This window comes from Lagopus leucura, unplaced genomic scaffold (genome assembly GCF_019238085.1).
Source record: "Lagopus leucura isolate 7727_CA_CO unplaced genomic scaffold, USGS_WTPT01 Super-Scaffold_100002, whole genome shotgun sequence".
Classification (NCBI taxonomy): domain Eukaryota; kingdom Metazoa; phylum Chordata; class Aves; order Galliformes; family Phasianidae; genus Lagopus; species Lagopus leucura.
In genome coordinates, this window is record NW_024962263.1 from 19,632,975 (window position 1) to 19,653,759 (window position 20,785).

The 20,785-nt window shown below is 39.0% G+C and overlaps 1 protein-coding gene across 1 annotated transcript in view; it reads left to right on the forward strand.

Annotated features, from left to right (window-relative positions):
* MYO10 (myosin X) overlaps nucleotides 1-20,785 on the forward strand; it is a 150,920-nt gene that overhangs the window by 69,321 nt on the left and 60,814 nt on the right. The window contains exons 4-11 of the mRNA XM_042869024.1: nucleotides 8,673-8,860; nucleotides 13,723-13,857; nucleotides 15,314-15,438; nucleotides 16,313-16,326; nucleotides 16,442-16,526; nucleotides 17,183-17,286; nucleotides 19,575-19,704; nucleotides 20,427-20,545. Coding sequence (XP_042724958.1) covers nucleotides 8,673-8,860; nucleotides 13,723-13,857; nucleotides 15,314-15,438; nucleotides 16,313-16,326; nucleotides 16,442-16,526; nucleotides 17,183-17,286; nucleotides 19,575-19,704; nucleotides 20,427-20,545 — 900 coding nt within the window. The remainder of the gene's footprint in view (nucleotides 1-8,672; nucleotides 8,861-13,722; nucleotides 13,858-15,313; nucleotides 15,439-16,312; nucleotides 16,327-16,441; nucleotides 16,527-17,182; nucleotides 17,287-19,574; nucleotides 19,705-20,426; nucleotides 20,546-20,785) is intronic.

The window sequence follows — 20,785 nt, forward strand, 5'->3', positions numbered from 1 at the left end:
CAGCTCCTTCAGTGAAGGTGCACAAAACAGAGTTCAGTTGCGAAGACTGCATGAAAAATGCCTGTAGATAGCTGCTTAACTTCCATAATTAACATGTTATGCTTACACACAGCAGATAATGTTTTGAAAATGTAGTTCAAAGTGAGTTCCTGTCTCCAAGCATTAATTACAACTTCCATTTCACATCTGTTGTTGGAGAGCAGTAGACAAAATCTATATAAACGCAGCAGGGTTTTAATTGGAAATCTAGTGGAATCTATTTCTGGTGATCGTTATTTCTAAAAATGGTCAGTTAAGTAGATCAAACAACTGTCTGCCCAAGTACCATTATTTTGTTATTTTTTTTTCTTTTGTGTACATACTAGAGGAAGAACATAGCTGTAATGACAGGAGTAAAAGTAAACAAATCCCATCAGTTGGTTAACCAAGTTTTCTTCTTCTTTTTGGATTACTTCTTTCTGCTGACTTGCTACATTGCTGCTAATAATAATAATAAAAAATGATGTTTGCCTGACCTCATTAATGAAAATACTGAGGATTTTTAAGGCGCATGTATTCAGATCTTAGCAAATGTTTTAGTCTGGGACGTTTTGGTGAACATGATATTACTTAAAAGGGAAGTACCTCAGAAAGATCTGTGCAATTGCAGATGCTATCATGTATGCAAGCACTACACGAGTGATTTGCTGTTAGGTTGATTTTTGTTATGGTTTGTAGCCAATCAGGTACTTGTTGGTAACTTGCTGTATGTATGTGCTGCTGTAAGGATCTTATCAGCTGTCATCACTGGGCTGTTTCAGTGAGGGGTGAGGAGGAGGAAGTCAGAATTCTGTTAAAACATCAAAAAGCCTTGCTCTTTGTGTCTGCTGTATGCCACTATTTTTATTTTATTTTTTTTTTACATTTGGTCAGCTGATAGAAGAATAAGTAATACATGCATAGTCAGCAGCGTAAATTCCTGTTGAATTCTGTGGCTTTTGAACCTACTTACTGATAACCACTGAAAATGGTGAAGTAGAAATCTGTAATCTTGTACAGGCTTTAGCATTGGTAATTGCACTGCTGTTTTCTTAGATGTGAAAGATAGCTTTTTGCATTAGTTTTTTCACATCTTCATTGAATGTCACTGGTAACTGTATGAGCTGAGAAGAGCAGAAAGTAGACCAATTTTTTTAATTCTTATTTTTTAACAATCGGAACTTTTGTAAATGGTACCGGGCAGTTTTGCATGCGTATTTGTATTGCTGGCAGATAAATTTGGTCTCCTTTCTTCAAGGTCTGTTGCCCTCAAACATGTACAAAGGAGGGCAGGAATTTGAATTCCGAAACTTAAGCCACTTGTCTGTCACCAGCACATGTTTTCTTAGCATGAATTGGGCTTTGACTGTAGAGTGAGCTGCACAAAATTTACTGCTTATGTTTCACAGACCAACCGCCTCATTCACATATTCCAGTAGTTTAAAAATAGAAAGGCTATGAACAACCAATTTAAGTTCAGACTGAATTAATTTTATAGCTGTTGTCTACCTGTGTAAGTGGACTGTTGATTTGTAGTCAGACCGTTGCTTTCATTTGAAAGAATGTAATCCCTTTTTCACAGTTTCAACTGTTTCCTTTTGGTGTCTGTCAGCATTTCCATTCAAATACCAGTGGGGTCCAGAAGTTCCCTGTAGCAGATTTTTGGCTGCTACTACTGTTTGCTATCTTAGTGCTGATTTCTAGGCCCCTGGCTATTTGACAGCAGTTCAGTAGCATCCAACAAATTACCTGGAATTCAGTTATTCTCAATTTATCTTTTCATGCTCTATTATGGCATAATTTGTGCTCTTCCTGCTTGCTGCCATAAAGAGCTCTTTCTATACAAAAGGTTTAAAAACATGAAAGGATCATGGAAGTTTTGAAAATCTAGATAGGTACCAGTATGGAATATATTTACAGGCAGAATGACATAGGTCTCCAAATTTATATCTTAAAAATATTTCTCCTGTCTTCGAGAGATACTAATTATCATTGACCAGAGTTTTTATTTTCATTTGCATGTGTTTTATCTGAAAAGCCTCTTTAACTTGCTGAGATTTTTGATGGGGAAGAAGAACATTTCTGTCCCTTGCTTGAGGGTTAATTAGACCTTCAGACAGCTTTGAAAAAATCATTTGAGCATTGTACAATAACAAAGCAGGAAGAACCAATTTGTGGCCACGGGCCATTTGAAATGAAAAGCCATGGGGTCTCCACTCTGTATGGAGCCTTTTCTCATTTGAACTAGAGATCTCTTCATTAGAGCAAAGCTGTTCACTTGTGCACACAGATTGTATCTCAGGCTGTAGCAAACCTACAGTCACATTCTGTATTGAAGCACATGAAAATGGCAAAAATCAATGTCTCATCCTGATCGATCACATTATTGTATTCAGGAGGTCACCTCTTCACTTGGCTGTGGTGAAGAAAGATTCTTGCATAGGCAGTAGATGTTTTATGTAAAGTCTATGCATTATATCACTAAAAATTATTATCCTGGCACCCAGTAGATAGGTGGTAGAGATTCTCTTCTATTAGTCCCTAGAAAATGTGATAAAAACAAGGAGACTCCATCCATTTGAAACTGAGACACAAAACTACTGGTAAAGCTGGTGACGTTCTTAAGTCGGGAAAGGTGTCTGTCTGATATCAGTATTATGTTCTTGTACATCAGAGTACTATTATTTTTTACCTTTGGATACCTCTTGTATCAGTTTTTCTTTACAGTAGTTTCACATTCTCCAGTTGGCTTTTGTGTTTTTTGGCTTTGAGGTGAGTTTTTTTCTTCTTTGACACTTTGAATATACTTGGGCATTTCTTCAAAGCCAATTCAATTCTCGTACCCTCCAGTAAAAGTCTTTGGAGATTCTGTAGTTCTGTACAGATTCTGAATAAAATTTGAGAAGTTACTCGAGTATCTCTGTCATCACAGAATTGACTGTTTCACGGGAGAAATTTAATGGAAAAGCAAGGGGAGATTAAGTTAGGAATGGGTCTCTTAGTCTGTGGAGGGCTCGCAGTGTCCTTCACCTTCCCTGAGACTTTCCTTGAGTAAAGCTGAACGATACAGTTGCCTCTGCACACTGTTCCACTATTTTCATTGATCACTAAGGTGAACAAAACCTTCTTGTTACCTTTAAGAAATAAAAAGATTTGTAAGCTTTAATTAGCTGTCTGCAAAACAAGGACACTATAAATGCGCAAGGTTAAAACTTAGGGGAGCGTAGCATTCGCTTAACATAGTTTAGAATTGAAAGGTAACTGGACTGTAAAGCACCACTGTGTTCCTGAAGTGATAACATAGCCTTAGTGCTTGGAGTGGGTTGGAAACAGGGCAGCATTGCTTAAAGCTCAGTACTAAGGGAAGCTTAAGATCATATCAGTTGAATCGAAGGGTGAACACAATGGAAAAGATTCTTCTAAATGAGGATTCTGTTGCCCAACAGATGATCTCTCATAATTTGAAATCATGTACAAATGTTCTGAAGCTATCCAAAATCTTGCTGCAAGCTGTGCCAATGAAAACAAGCATAAAGCCTGACTTTGAAAATGCTGAAATGGCTGATCTTCCACAAATCTGATCCATTCTTAGCACAGGAAGTGAAGAAACCATAAGGACGGTGGCTGGTAGGAGAGGTTGAGGGGTTGTGTAGTGAAGCCTGAGAGTGCAGTTAAAGAATGTGATTGTGTCTGAGAAGAGGCTTGCAGGAAACTGTGAGAGGGAAAACATCTAGCACATGGGTTCTGAATGTAGGCAGCTGCCTGTTGGCACTTGAACTTAGTGATATTCTCTGTCTTGTTCTGGTTCCCTTCAAAAGGTTTTCTCCTCAGGATGCTGAGTCTCATATTTGTAGCATGTCCTTTGTGTTTACAAACATGTCATTTTGCAGTCAGTTCCATAGCTGACTTTGAGAAGAAGAAAGAAAAACTTTTGACATGATGATGTGTGCATTGACAAGGAGTGCAACAATAGGGGAAAGAAAAGCTGTTGTAAATTTGGGCTGTTGGAAACCCACCATGAGTCACCAGACATGGTGAGGGTTGCAGAAGCCCAAGTATGTAGGGATGATTACAGAGTATGACAATTCCCTCACACAAATGGCTTGATTGGTTGGAAACATCTAAACTTGTAGTCTAGTCATTCAGCTTGATTATGGCTTTTAAGAAAGAAATTTGGCTTCAGACATTTTAACTTATAATTTAAGAAGAAAACTGGATTCCATCCCAGTGAAATGAACACGACACCAGCTGAAATATGAGGCATTCTCACCACAGAGAGTATAAATCAAGATCCTACCATGAATAAGAGCATTAATTATCATCCTTCTTATGACATGCTTGTGCCCCTTCTGCTCCCTCCCCCAAAAAGCACACCAAAATGTGGTCCAGTTTTCTTTCTCCTTTCTATGCTGACGTGTATATCTAGTTAACTTAGCTTCAGCATATGTGCAGTCATCAGTACAGTTAATCCTTCTACCTAGGAGAACTGGAAGCAATGGAGACAGTGTCTACAGCATTGGGCAAATGCTTCCATTTGCAGAGTTGGCACCCTGAAACCTTGAAATTCAGTGTTGAGAAGCTACAGAAGTGTGACAGCTGTGTTGTGGTCTTTCAAGAACTGTCTGGATTTTGCACGTGCTGTGAAAGCACAAGCATTGTAATTGGGTGTTGTTACTGTAACCTTGATGATTTAAAGGTATGAGACTAGTGTGGAACAGAGATAATCTTTCAACATATGCTATTGAATAAATTGTCAGGTTGATACTCCATCAACAACCAAACATGACACAACCAATCAGTCCTTGTCAGAGAGAGGATCCATTCCTTCAGTGACTTCAGCAGTCAGGAGTTGCTCAAAAACAATCCAGGAACATAATTTTTGATGTGTCTGTAAATGTAATTTTGTTTTTGTAATAAGCATAGATGTTTTTTTGTTCCCAAAGGAGAAAGTATTGAAAGTACAGTGAAAAGAGAGTTGATCCAGACAAAGTAGTAGCTTAGTGTTAATGTGTATATCTGTTACAAAACATCTTAATTCTGTATTTGATCAGTTCCAGCATTTCTAGTATCAAAAAAAGAAAAATAGTAAAGAATGTAATTATATTTGGTGTTAGTGAAGGAGCACAGTGATTGAAATTGAGGAGCGTAGTCTTCTTGTGCCTGTTTCAATGGTGCAGCCAATTTTAGCTTCAGATTAGCTTCAGATTGTTGATCAAAGACTTTGGGAGCAACATGTAATGCCCTTCAGCAGAGTCTTCCTACCGTCTTGTCCACCCTTCCTGTAGCACCAAATGCAAAACTTGAAATAAATCCTTTTCTTTTTGTTTATTTATTTAAGAAGAAAAAAATCGGATGCTAAAAGTCTGTGAATTACAGAGAAGTACCTTGATGCAGAGGGGGAGCAGAGGTCCTGAGAAAAACTGCATGTGATAAAACTGATGACCTTAGATGGGAAAAGCATGCCTGGGTAAGACACGGAGATCATTAAAGAATCCTTGGGAATAGGAGAGCTATTGTGGTGTAGTCCTGGTCTTGGCATAATGGTGAAGGAGTGGAAGGTGGATGGTTGCTGGGCATGGAGCAAAAGGCTGATAAGATATACACGAAAGAGATCGTGTGAAGGGGAAAATGGTCCCAAAATGGTGGTCCTGATCTACAGAGTGTGTTAGATTTGTAGGATTAATGAAGTGATTGGGTAGTAGGGCAGCTTTCTTATCTGTTGTTTTTGTGTGTAGAGATCCTGAAAAAAACTTTTAAGGGAAATTTCTCACTTTTTCTTTTTACTTAGAAGGCCTGAATCCTGTGATGCCACCGTCTTACTGAAAGTGTGGCTGAGAAGACAGGGTTTGAATTTCTAATTTTGAAAGTTTTCTTAGAGGATCAGCAAACAATCTCATTTCCTCTTTTTGTGTTAGAATGCAGAGCAGAAGTGTTCTGGGAAATCATAGAATCATAAAATCATAAGATGGTCTGGATTGAAAGGGACGACAATGATCATCTAGTGTAAAATTTGTAAAATTTCAGTAAAAAATTTGAATGCAGAAAAGGAGGACAACATTTAATTGCTTAATTAATTAAAGCATGATTCAGACTAAATTGCTCAATTTTAATTATTTTTGGATACAAATTTATTTATTACTGGTAATCATTATTATAATGAGTTGTTGCCAGTTTAGTCTGTAACAGAAGAAAGCAGGCTTGTGATATAAGCCCTACACAGGGCTTCTAAATTCCCCTCAGACTTTTTCAACAGGAAATCTTCAGAAATTCTGTCTGCTTCCTTGTGCTCTGGCAGACACCTGAATATTTCTCCTATTCATAACTGCTTTGGAGTTTGAACTGCTTTCGTTAAAATAAGCAATTATTGACTGCAAGAATTAGATTAGAAACTGCAAGGAGCAAAGAGCAAAAAAAAAAAACAAAAAAAATTCACTCCCTTTTAAGCAAAGTGAAAGTGAAAATACCTTCTCTGTAATTTCATCTGAACAGCTGCTTTATGATGTTAGCATAATAAAGTAATTCTGACTTCCTGTTTCTGAGTGAACTGCTCTAATTTGCAGTATGGATGATGCCTGGTGCAGGAATAGCTCAGGAGATAACTTGGCAGCCCTGCCTATTTTTTTGTGTCTTAGCACCAGTTTAAGTTGCTGCTAAAATGCTTGCACTTATAAAACTGGAAAGCCTAACCTGAAAACAAGCAGTCAAACTGGGAGGCTGATCAGGGCTTCCAGGGGGACAGGAGGCAGAGCCCTGTGCAGGGACAAGTGAGGTGAGCAGCCAGCAGCTGTCCCGTGTGTAGCTGACCATCTGACCATCTCAGTCCCTGACTGCAGGGCTTGTAGAGATGCCAGAGGGAAGCTGGGAGGTGGAGGATCAACTTAAAATAAAAATTTAATATGCAGGTTGCTCCGAAATTAATGCTGCTTCCTTATTTTCATGGACATATTATCAATGTTCATATGTTTGGAGGGGGGTTATTTCCTTGTTTGCCATGGCATCTCTTACCGTAGTGTGCATCAAGTTATTATGCTTACTTTTTAATAAGGCTTCAGTCAAACGTCTAAATAAGGTAAAGATGTGTAGTGGCCTGTTGCATTGGTTGTACTCGCACTATATTCATGTAAATAAATTTTTAAAAACACAACAAAGAAAACAAACAAAACTTCTTAAAATTTTTCCCATGCAATCTGTGCTGAAATATTTATTGAACTGAGGAAGTTTGTTCAAGAGGGGATGATCCCAAGAAATTAAGTGGTTGTCTTAGTGCTGCAATTGCCCTGTGATATGATCTTGTGTTGAAATGGTATCTTTCCTCTAGCTGAAACCTTATGAGCTATTGCACAGCATAGCAGTTTTTATAAAGCACATGGACTGAAGGCTCTTAGTTCAGTAAAATGTATTGGAGTGAGGAGGAGTATTCCCATTTCATCTAATAAAATCGTCGTAATTTCAAGGACATTTCTGTATTCCCTTAGCAAAAGCTCTACTGCTGTTCAGCTGCTTGTGTTGGGCTTGGCAGAAGATGAGCAGATGGATAATGGGAAATAAAACAGCAGGGTGATGGTGAGATAGGAGAGCTGATACACCGTGATAATTACATATTAATTAAGGGGAAGAGGAGGGAGGGGGCAGGTAGGTGGAAAATGTAAATGCTCTGGGGACATGGAATAGCTTGAAAGAGAGGAGAGGAAGATGTGAGGGAGATGATAGCCAGAGCCTTGGCAAGTGTACCTGTGGAGACTTTGCTGGAGAAGGTGCTAAAGTGGAGGCTGGAGCCCTGTCTGGGTGAGGTGAACGAAGAGAGCACCGCCAGTCCTGCTGTGAACTTCATAGCTGATTCCTGGTGGTGATGACAGGGTTATCTGTTGACAAAGCATCTGTCTGTGTATGGGGACCACGTTATGGAGCAGCAGCCCAGATCTTTGCAAGTGCACAGTAGGGTTGTTGGAGCCGGGTGTTAGCTTCTGGCATGTAACCCCAGAATGAGTACTTAACAAAATGACATTGTTGTCACAGTGGGAACCCCCTCACACACACCTTATGATAGATCAGTCCATTTTACATGCCCCATAAATGCACTGGAAATTCTGTAGATAATGTGCTTAATGTTATCTCCTGCCTCACTTAATAGGATTTTATTTGAAAAATGTGCTCAATTGGCTAGAGAATAACTGTGAAGCAGGTGGAAAAGATAGAAAACAAACAGCAGTGCAAATAGACTGTTACACATGATTACGTGTTACCTCAGCTCAATTAGTTATTGCAGTAGACACAAGCTATTACCTGGGTGGCTTTAACTGATGTGCTTTATAATTGCAATGGGATAGAAATGAATGCCTCCTCAATTGCCATGGTGCTTCAAAGCAGTAGTCAATTTTTGTGTACATCCAGGGTTTTGTCAACATCTGCCAATTCACGTGTTTTCCTTAGGGCCTGTTACCCTGTAATTGGGCTGGTGTCTGCCATGTTGTCTGATGCTTATTTTCACCCTTCTGCTGCTCTTATTCAAAGGGGAAAATTACTTTCTGCCCTTATCCAAACTCCATGAAGAGTGATACACTTTTAGAAACATGTGTTTGTTTTCCTTGATTTTTGAGGTTTATGATTCTGTTCTACCTCACATCTAGTAACAGCTCTGGTTTGTGTGCTTGCAGACATACATTGGTTCCATAGTGGCTTCTGTGAACCCTTACAAGACCATCCCAGGCTTGTATGACTGTGCTGCCATGGAGAAATACAGCAAGCACCACATGGGAGAGATTGCACCTCACATCTTTGCTGTGGCAAACGAGTGCTACCGCTGCCTCTGGAAGCGTCATGACAACCAGTGTATCCTCATCAGGTAAATGGCTGCTGCTGTGATTATACCTTGTTATCCCTGACACTGAACCTCCCAAGAGTTAGAAACAAATATTTGGACTGAACGGAGAGGAAAATTCTACAAGAAAGCAGGCTTTCAATCATCAGAGTTTTGGAAGAGAGCTCTGAAGTATGTATCATGTTAGACTTTTAAAACACATCCATGTGCAGTTCAGTAATTCGTCTCCACTAGATGCCTGGTCTTGTATCTAGAGGGGAAAAAAAAAAAAAAAGACCTACACCAGTCTCAAGAAATGCTGTAAATAACAGCAGCAAAAGAAGAAACCATCCCCATTTCAGCTGCATGATTGCGCCTGATTATTTTTCCTTTCTTAATCTTGTCCTGCTTTAATGTAATGACAGTTTAATAGCTTCCCATTTGATCCACTACATCACTGGTATTCAGGATCATGCTGCTGCTGAATGTGCACTAAGAACAGTTGGCATTTCATTAGCTTTTAGCAGCTTTCAGCTCCTCTTGAAGAGCAGTGAACAGAGCTCTTTGCCTGGTGTGGCTCATTGTTCCCAGCCTGTCAGCTCTGCTGCATTGGTGCACACATGCATGGAGACACTGAAGTCTTGCTTGCCAGGTAAGCAGGACCAGCTTGGAGGCAATCGCAGCATGGCACCTTCAGGCTCAATAAAGGAGCTGATGCACAATGCAGGGAGAGCTTTTTGTTTTTCCTCCTTCTCCCCTTTAAAGTATTTCTGTGCCTGTTTGCTCTTTGTGTCCAACAGCCTACAGCACAAGTAAATGTGATCAGTGTGGGAGCTGAACACAAGGTGACATAATACTAATCCTCCCTGTGAGCCCATGCAACAGTAGTAGGATCAAAGCACTAATGGCCATCAGGACAGAGAGAGGATGAGGCAAAGTGGGAGCAGCACATTTTGTAATAGGCAGTTTCCATCACCATTTAAAATTACAGAAAGAAATTGCAAGGTTTCCTAAGAAGAGGATTTGGTGCATGTAGTTCAGCACACAAGCCATTGTTAGAAATGTGGATGAGGTGCATGCAACACAGCTAGCTCTGTTTTTGACTAGCTGAAAGCTCTTGGCTCATAGACCCTGCATGCCCTCTCCTCTGGGCAGGTCCTGCCTGGTGATGACAAAGACACGGGTGAACTGAGCTGTGTGTGCTTTTCTAGCTTTTTTTCAATTGTATTTTTTTTTTTTTATTTTACTTTAATTTTTTAATTTCATATGTAGTTCTATACATACAAAGTTTTAATCTTGAGCATGTGAAAAAAGCTAGCATGGAGTCATGATTCCATGGTGTAATGTCAGGTTGTTACCTGTGAGCAATTCGCATACTCAAATCTGGGGGTCTGAAATCATGTCTGGTGCCTAGCAGGTAGCCATTGTTATCTTTATTAATTTCATTCTGTTCTAGCCCACATATTTACCTTTCCTTCCAGTTCCCCACAAGCTGCCAAGAGAAAAGCAGGTTGTGTCCTAAAAAGGAAACAAGCAGAAGTCTCTAATGTTCCAGAGGAGTCTCAAACAGTCTCTGTAAACTTTGGTACAGATAAACCATAATATGGAGGAGTTTTGCCTTAGCAGACTCTTTTAAAATAGCTTACTGTAGCCTGAGTTAAAGCAGTGATTTGTAAAAGTTCAGTGTTTCAGGTAAGTGCCATAATACAAGGCTGTTTTCATATTACAAGGTTGCTTTTAGTTTCTACAAAATGTGAAGGAAGATACAATTCAAAACAAGCAATTAAAAGTAAAATCTACTTTTCTAAAACAGCGGTATCTGCTCTATCTTTAAATGACTCTGGGCAGTTTGATTGTTTGGTTGGTTGGTTTGTTTTGTTTTTTAAATGACTAATGGTTTTCAGTGGCTCTGCTGAGGTTTAGGAAAACTCCCATGCTTGCATTCTTAGTCTGGGGCTTCAGGAGTGAAGACACAGCAACTTGGTAGTCATCTTCCACATTCTGTTCATGCCTGTATAATTTACTGGTTTAGATTAAGGTGTTCAAACAAGTCACTCTCAGGTGTTCCTGCTTATTTCTGGCGTTTGAAATAGTGGTGCTGTGAAGCTCTGCAATGTCTGAAATTGGGTAAATGTCTTTGTCTTATATTTCACGTAACAGATAGAACAGTTCATTAAGTCAAACTGCCTGAACGCTGCAGGGAAAACCGAAACTTATTAAGGGCATTGTTTCAAAGGGAGAATTTTGTTCCACCACAAAAACAGATTAAACAGTAACATCAGTTAAAATGAATCGATTATTAGAGTAACTTTCACATTCTGATATCTACCTGCTGCTGTTACTGGGATCTGAAGACCCAGTAACTCATCTAGCAGCCCAATTAAGTAAGCTCAGAATGCTTTTTTTGTGATCCTCTGGACTTGAAGTGCCCCCTGCTGGCAGTCAGATTAAATTCCCTTTTGTTTTGGAGCTTCTTAGAGATGCTGCACTGAGTTTAAAAAAAGAACAAAAAAACTGTGACAAAGGTTCTAGACTGGTAAAACACCTGGAATATTTTTCTGTATGAATAAGATGAGAGGGATAATAACAAAAGAATCTGAATCAACAGCTTGTTTCAGGGAAAAAAAACATAATATGGTTTGAGTCAGCAGTAGTGACTGAATACATTTTTTTGGTATATTGAGCAAAGGTTAAAAAGGAGGAGATTACAGAAGAGATAATATTAAACGGAGCCATCTGTAGGTGCTTATTTATTATTCTGTGTTACACAGGCTTATTCCAATTCGTGATAATGCTGCATAAAAAAGACATTGCAGCCTAAATGTCAACAGAATGGCATATTGAAGAAACTGAAGGAAGTGTGCACAGCCTGGGCATTGTAATATTAACACAGTTGTGGAATGGTGTTTTCACTCTCCAAGACATAAGATGTTGTGTTTCAGTAAAGAAAATGAAAAAAATGTCTATATTGAATAACGTTTAATTTCACATTGATCTCAATTTCATTTAAAACAAAAACAAAAGCCTGCCACAGTTAACTTTGGCACTATGACAGACACATTAAAAAACTGTTATGTCTTTTGATTTTTTCAGCTGACATGGTTGCTATTCATGGACAGTGAAATGTCAGCTGATGGGCTGAAGGGCTGGTAGGAAGCCTGGGTGCCTTGGTAGGAGCAGGAGTCTCTTGTTTAAAGAATAGCTAAGCAGCTTGTCCTGATCAAAAGCAGGGGCTGACTTCACCTGTGATTAGCTGGCATTTTCACAAGTTGGGACTAAATTCAAGCCCCCATACCCCACTGTTGTAAGAACAGAAAAATTGGTTGTATTTTTAATACCACTTTATTTAAGATGGCTTAATCCATACAGAAACGAGCAAAAATCTTCTCTCTGATATAACAGTGCTTCCACTTAAAAGCACTCAGAAGAATTGCAGAACAATACAAGGAACAGCAAGAGTCACCCTGCATTACATTAAGCTTGATGCCACGAGTGGGAAATCACAGTGTGACAGCAGTTTGTTCTCTCTGTTATCATTTGATGGCCTAACATTTTCTTGTTGTTCTTCAGCTTGAAGATAAACATAAAACAAACTGTTCTTTGGATGAGACCCAGGCTTGTGAAGGGAAGGCTCTCTTATGAGACTGACACACCAAAATTCACATGTGCATTTGAAGAACAGTATTTGCTGAGGGGGGCTATTCTGTCTGTGTCCATCTGTCTCTGGAGATTTAAAGCTGAAGGACAGAAATGAGAAGTGATTTAGGGTTATGTGGATATAGCCACACTTGCATTATGTTCTTCAGAATGAGAAGTCTCTCCTTGTGACCCCTTTTCCATTGCGGCAGTTCAAAGTTCAGACTATTGCGCCCTTGGTGAGATTCTCAGTGTAGAACAAATCATGGAGGAAGGTTAAAAATCTCTTTAGTGAGGGCCTTGTGGCTTCCTGTCACACAATATATTCAGAATACTGAGTGCAGTGATGTAAAACAAGCTGGACATTAAATTCATGAGATAAAAAGCTGCTGTAAAGATTTGACTGTGTACTAAAAAAAGTGCCTTTTTTTACAGCCCTTGACAGCATCTTTTTAGGCATAGATCTTCTAAGGAACCTGAAAGACTGATCCAACTTAATCTGCTGTTAGTCTAGTGCTGTAGGATTGTATAAGCAGCTTCAGAGTTTAGTGTGCTTGTTCTTGATCTTCATTTCATTAAGAATGTGTTTTATAAACCATTTTACAAAGAAAGCTGCAGAGACAATTTGATGAACATAAAATAATGAGTCCCAAGCTGAAAAGCACCATGCCAGAGAGCTGAATGTGTCAAAGAACCCATCCACTTAATGCTCAGCAGTGGTCATAAAACTAAATAGAATCAAATATTTACTAAAAAATGGAGGACAAAATAGAGATCATTGAGTAAACGTATTCTATGCTCATGTATCGAGTACTGTGTACAAGCCCTTTTCCTTCTGATTTAGATATATGTCCAGTTTTGTGGAACTAGATGTAGCTTCCAGGAGAGAAAAAAAAAGCTGTAATCAAAAGTATTGCATGACTGCATGTGGAAATGGCTAGAAACCAATGAAATAAAAATCCATTGTGGTTAAAAGACACACAGAAACCATGTCTAGATCTGGAACCTTCTTCTAGATCTGGAACCTTCTTAGCAGCAAATGTCTGGAAGATGGAGGAGCATAGAGGGGAAATTCTGGGCATCTGTGTAATGGTGGCTAGCAGAGGTCTAGAGCGGGCAGGTAGATCGTTGTCCTGACTCAGTGCTGAGCCTGGTACATTCTAAGCACAAAAACAAAAGCACGTAATCATGCAGATACCAACTGCGCTAGAAGTGTTTCCCATCACCTTTGGATGTAACTGTCAAAACACTTTCTGCCACTTCTCTTTCAGTGGTGAAAGTGGTGCTGGTAAGACAGAAAGCACTAAGCTGATTCTCAAGTTCTTGTCTGCAATGAGCCAACATTCGCTGGAGATGTCTTGCAGAGAGAAGACCTCCTGTGTGGAGCAAGCCATTCTTGAGAGCAGGTAAGCAGGTACTCCCTTTGTACCAGGGCACATTGCCCTGGGCGGTGAATGAAGGTCTTATTAACAGAGGTGTGACAATTTTAGAAGATGAAAAAAACTAAAGCTTGGTTTAATGGAAAAACATGATTTTATTCTTTATTTGTACCAAGGGCCCTATTGCTGTTTTACATACACGTATTAAGGTGTGGTGAGGTTAAGAAAAAGTTGGTTGGATCAAAATCCTGTGAAGATCTCTAAGTGCTTCAAGCAGCTGTGGAAGACTGGAGAAATTTCTGCCCCTTCAAACTGCCCCCCCACCCTCCCCCACCCAACCCCCAGCCATATATGCCTTTTAATGCCCTTAAAATCACCTCATGAATGTGGTAACCTTCCTTTCTTCCTATGTAGATTTGTGCGAATTATTACTAGTGTTGTCTGAAAAGACTGAATAGCTGAGAAGTGATTTAAAGACAGTCTCTCTGCATGTGCAGTATAATATATACGTTCACTGCTTTTATAGTGGTCAGTACTGCTGACATAAAAATATTTTTTCCAACAGACAAAGTTTTGTCATTGAAATAAAAGAGCTTACAATATAATTAAAGATGTAGGTGCATGTAGTAGACAATATGATGACTATTGGAAGATGGGAAAAATTCCATTAAACAAAAGTACCCAGATGCTCTAGAGAGACATGATCACACTGGGATGAAGCAGAAAGATTCATGGTCTGGAGATGGATGATTTAGTAGCAGTTTTCATTTTTGTTCAGAGCTGAATTCAGGTAATCAGAAAGGGAAATGGGTGATGGGAGGAAGAAACGATTGGTTTATATAGCCTGAGGATATGGTAGAGCAAGATACGGCATGGTGAGGATAAACTATGTGAGCAGTAAAGGGAAGATAAGGAGGACTGATAAGACAGATGAGTAAATGCATCAGATAAGTTGGACACTGCACAAGCATAAAGAAGTTCTCTGTGTTCAAATGCAATACCACATGGTTCTAAGCTATTTAAAAACAAAGACAATTTGAGATGCTGTTACTTTTGTTTATCATGCTTCATCTCATCTTTATCTTTTTACTGACTGTATCTTTGTGTACATTTTTTAATTTCCTTATTACAAGCCCTATTTTTCCTACACCTGTATAACAATGTGCATGAATTGGGATTTCTTATTTGTATGATTTGAGTACTATAATGAAAGCCATGTGCATCTTTTGCACAATTACTGATTAAGCTGATGAGTAGTTTAGGACTGTCAGTCTTCTTGTTCTTGAATAATTGCATCTCTTGATAGAAAATTGAGATACCCATTGCTAATAAATTACGGATAGTACTGAGGATGTTGTCTGTGGCTGAGGAGGGTGTTAGAAGTAGGCTTTACAGAGTGCTGTTCTGTTCGCCAGCCTCCTGTGAAACTCATGTCATTCTGGTCACACATTAACACTTTTGTCATTCTTCTGTATTTTCACAGTCCAATTATGGAAGCTTTTGGCAATGCGAAGACTGTTTACAACAGCAACTCAAGTCGCTTTGGGAAGTTTATTCAGCTGAACATCTGTCAGAAAGGAAACATTCAGGGAGGAAGAATTATAGATTGTATCCTTGTTTGGTGATTTGCCTCCGTTTGCAATCTCCTCTGTGTAGGGCTGAGATAGAAGTGACTTACACTTTTCTGTCTTTTTACCCTATTTTGAAATACACACAATTAAATTGACCTGATCTAGGTTGGGAAAAGGAAGTAGTAACACGAAATTCGGTATGAGTTTGTGCAAACACACCCATGTGTTTGTGTCAGGGTGGGATGTGTAGACTCTTGGAGGATCAGGATTTTATTTACGTTGCTGCTGCTAGTATGATTCATGCACGCGCTTCTACGTAGTGAGCTAATAGAGCCTTTGGCCTTAGTTCTTGGGTTAAGTTGAGTTATCCCAAGCTCTTTCCTTCATTCATTATATCTGAACATACATTTCTGAGTTCTGGAAAAGTACTTAAAAGAGCAGAGCTGCTGAATTTCTACATTGTGAGTGTGGGTGGGTCAGGTGCTTGGGTTTGCCTTGCAACTGGCAAAACTGAGCTATGAGCCAATTCCAGAAGCGTGTGAATATGAGAATATACCCAAGGATGTTCCACCCAGGGACCAAATTTCATCCTGAAAGGTGCTCCAAAACTTTACATAAAAGATAAAGTAAAGGAAAGCAGATACTGTTTAAAATGCAGGAAGTTGCAAGTCCAGTTCTGATGGGATGGAGGAGAAGAGGTGATTACATTGGGAATACACTGACATTATAACTGTTGTGACATTACTGTTGTTGCTACTTTGTTCATCTATTGTAGCAATAGACATGTAATAAGAAGAGACTGTGATGATCTTTCTATCATCCCAGATGAGAGAATTAAAGTTATACATAGCTTGTGCATTAATTTCTTTTTGTTTTATTCCTTGACCACAGTTTTTTGTTCTTGGCTGTAGATTTATTGGAAAAAGTAAGTTGACATTTGCTTACTCTCAGTTAATTTTGTTTGATATTTTCTTTGAAACTGTAGATTAAAAATGTTCATCTTAAAATACTGAAATATAAACTATTTTTTACTTTGACAGAATCGTGTAGTAAGACAAAATCCTGGGGAAAGAAATTATCATATATTCTATGCTCTGCTGGCAGGGATTGAAGAGAGGGAGAAAGGTGAGTGGCAAAGCTCAAATCCCACAACTGTAGTGGCTTTATATTAGCAGTCAGCCACAGCAACAGCAGCAGAAACCTAATAAGCTAAGAGAGGAAATAGATTATTTATCCAGCTGGAATTTATGGGGTGTGAATCTGAGCTCTACTTAATAAAGTCACCTGCTTAGTTGAGAAATGTCACCGAGCTGTGGGTAGTTTTTCTCTCAGCTTCTGCTGTGGCCCCGGGAAAACTACCTGGGGACAAACATGCTTCACTCTGTTCAAGCTGAATATTTTTGCCAGTACTGAATAACTCCACAGCAACAAAGAGGAGAATCCTGGTTCCTCTAATCTTCTCTCATAAAGAATAAATCCACTGAACAAAAGAAATGACATTTGTGTATGTGCAAATTTGCCTAAAGCTGTTTCAGTATCTCCCTTTGGGCCTGATGCCTTTGCGTGCTAAAAAGTAGAATTATCTCCATCGTACAGCTAAATAAAACGAAACGCAGCAAAATAAAACACCATGTTTGATTTTAATTTAGAATTTTGATTCATACATTGTCATAATTCTGAGCAAATAAATTGTGAACTGTGTAGTTCTGACATACTAATCTGCAGAGAGCTTTTGCTTGGAGGTATTTTTTTTCACTCTTCCTCTTTTCTCCCCTCATCAGATGCTTTTTACTTATCTGTACCGGAGAACTACCACTACCTGAATCAGTCTGGGTGTATAGTGGATAAGACAATCAGTGACAAGGATTCTTTCAAAGAAGTCATTGTGAGTTGTTTCACTAATTCTTTAAAAAACGTTAGAGGTGCAGACACCTGGGGCCAACTGATGGAGCAGAGAACAAAGGCTTCCTGTACTTACCTGTGTTCTCTCTGACATTCTGCTTCTGTCTGAAGCTCTCCCATTGAGGACTATGCTGAGAGGACTTAAGTTTTCTGATAACATATTACTGTCACTTTGAGCCCATCTCTACCTTTCCTCCAGTATTTGATTTTTAATTCTACCATTTCCAAATAGATTATGATTAAGTAACATGATTATGTTTGGGAAATAAAATACTATCAGTTGAGAAGACAGTAGGGCTTTTACATATCTTTGCAACTCTGTACCTGCCCAACTGTGGGACATTTACAGGAGTTTGGAATAATGAACTTACTGTCTAAATTTGTACCAAAATTATCCATATGCCTTGCTGGAGGAGCATGTCACGAGGTAAACATGAACTGCGATCCCTTTGTCAGAGCAGCCCGTGTCTTCCATGAAACAAAGCATCACAAGCAGAGGTTTTGAGCAGACAGCAGAGTTCTGGATTCTGCCTTTAAACCTGACTCATTCCAAACATCCTCTGACAACAGAGTCGCCCTTTGTTCTTCATTATAAAAGCTCACAAAATAAAGTAGTAGATTTCCTGTCCCTCCTTTGCCTTCCTCCAGTATAAATAGAACTGCTATATCTACAGTGAAGTGGACAGTTATGTTTATAAAAAGGCTTATTTTATGTCTGCTACTTACGTGAAATTGTTCACATAAAACTGTCAGAACAGACAGCAACTGGGGAGTAGTCAGCCTATTCTGTAGAAAAGGATTTGTTTTATTAGATTGTTTTATATTACAGGTATGTCTGTTTCCACTGCTTTTTCACTCCAAAGCTTTATATGGATCTTGTGGAAAATGCAATCATATGGAGTAATTTACAGGATAGAAATGAGAAAGATGTAAATTCAGATTGAAAGACAAATGCTGATGAAGGCTTCCTCTGAACGGCTTTATGCCTTATACCCATGCTAATGTCAGCAATTAGCCACAGCAATTAAAGTGTACTGACAGTATATTTGCTAATTGCTTGCCAAATCACTGAGGTTATGTGTAGTAGGTTTTAAAAATCAATACGAATGAATGCTTTTATGCCCTTCCTGAATGATATTTGCTTAGCTACTTCACCTTTTTTGCCGAATTGAAAAATTAACGTGTATTGGAAGCAGTAGCTGTGTTTACTATGAGACTTCCTGATTTGGAGGGTAGCTGTAGGAAGTGTTCCCTACACTATAATCACATAGCTTAAGTAGATTAGCTTAACATTTAGTTTGTGCTAATCACACAAGGCTGGGTGGAGTATGAAATTAAGTTGGCAGGTGGAGTTTTTGTGCTGTCTGAAACATGGACACGCTTTGAGCACAGCATGATGCTGCTCAGCTGCTTTCCTGGAGCAGGAGGTGGGCAGAAACCTTGTCATTCTCACTTGCCTATTGTTTCCAATTCCATTCATCCACTTTGTTACAATGTAGGTCCTGGAAACATTACTTAGTATAAACTTCTTTTGCCCCCCCTCTGCTTTCTTTATTGACACTTTCCTGGAGACAAGATGATTCTCAAGTCCCCTCACATCAGACATTCTTTCCTTTGTATGTCTTTTGGTAGGAGACAGGAAGGAGCTGCACAGTGGGCATGGGGATGAATTCATAGTGCTGCTGCCTTTCTTAGAGCTCTGTTGTGAAAGGTCTTCTATACAAAGTACATCTTCAGCCTCTGCACTTTTTCTTGCAGCATGAATCAGGTTTTCCATTTGTAACCAATCGTTTATGAAAAATGAAGTTATCACATCATCTGTCTGTCTGCAGTGACCATAACTTGATGTGCCTTAACTGTAAGGGTAAAAAGCCATGATCTGGTCTCAGAGAGAATCCTAGAGTAACCAAGGTTGGAAAAGACCTGCAAGATCATCCAGTCCAACTGTCCACCTATCACCAATATTTCTCACTAAACCACATTCTTCAACACAACGTTTAAACATTCCTTGAACATCTCCAGGGTCGGTGAATCCACCACCTCCCTGGGCAGCCCATTCCAGTGCCTGATCACTGTTTCAGAGGAGCATATTAGACCCAAGTTTGGGAATTTCTGGTAGTTAATTTTTGGCTGAGGGCAAAGGAATCAACTCCTGCTAGTCTACTCTCAGTACTGACTGGGCCTGGCAGCACCGTTGGTGGGTTTGTCCTTCTCCCCATTATTCAGTCAGTGTGCATTCTTTTTTTTTAAGAACTCCTCATGTCATTCCAGACTGCAATGGAAGTGATGCAGTTCAGCAAGGAGGAAGTGCGAGAAGTTTTGAGGCTGCTGGCTGGCATTTTGCATCTAGGAAACATTGAATTTATCACTGCTGGTGGGGCGCAGGTGTCCTTTAAAACAGGTGAGGAGGCTGCACTTCCTTGTATGTCAGTACTTCTTGAGGTTATGAAACTTATATTCATTGCTAGTATCTCAGACCATATCAAAGACATTGAAAGGGTCTTATGGCATTTTAGCATCTGTAAATGTCAATTGAAGTGTTGGTTTTGCTTTTTAACAGATGAATCAGATAACTGAGATCTAGCATCCAACAATGAAGGTTAGGAAATACCTTGAGTGTATATATTATTCCATTAATACCAGTGAAATTCCACTTCAATTGCTTGCTTGAAATTATATTTTTGCATTAGAAAAATACTAAAACTTGAGTGTAAAAATGTGTTCCTCAACTAGAAACATTTAAGGAAATACTGGGCTTATGAACATTTCAAATATTTGTTCATACAAAGCAATAAAAAATAATATTTTGTGCTGTTTTACATATCACAGAAAAACTGCAAATTAAAATATAAATGTGAGGAAAAAAAATTAATTGGTCTTTTTTATTCTCATCATCCCAAAGAAAGCAGAAACACATTCGTGTGGAAACTGATTTACTTTTTGTATATGGAAAAGTATATTGATGTAAGAAGATTGTTGGAATTCTTGTTACGTAGCAGTTAGAGGAAAAATATGTGACTTAATTGTGATGAATTTCTACTACTGAATTCCTTCAGCTGTTCAATCTGTAATATTGTGCCTTACATATTCAAGAGCATACTTGTATTTGTCTCCTTTTGGCAGCTCTGGGTAGATCTGCAGAGCTGCTGGGGTTGGACTCCACACAGTTAACTGAAGCATTGACGCAGAGGTCAATGATACTCAGGGGAGAAGAAATCCTAACACCTCTTAGTATACAACAGGTAAAAGCACCTGTGTTTTGATGTGTTTCTATGGCCTTTTAAATATATGGATCTATTTTCTATCAGAGTTAAATCTTTGGTTGCTCAGGAACAGCAGCTTAGCTCATACATTAACGTTGCTATCAAAAATTCTGTTCAGGTTTTTAGGGAAGGTTTAATTGGACTTCTAGAAATCTCAGTGGATCCTATTCTATCATTCTTGCCTAGGCTTTTAGCTTGGCTCTTGTAACTGTTATTGTC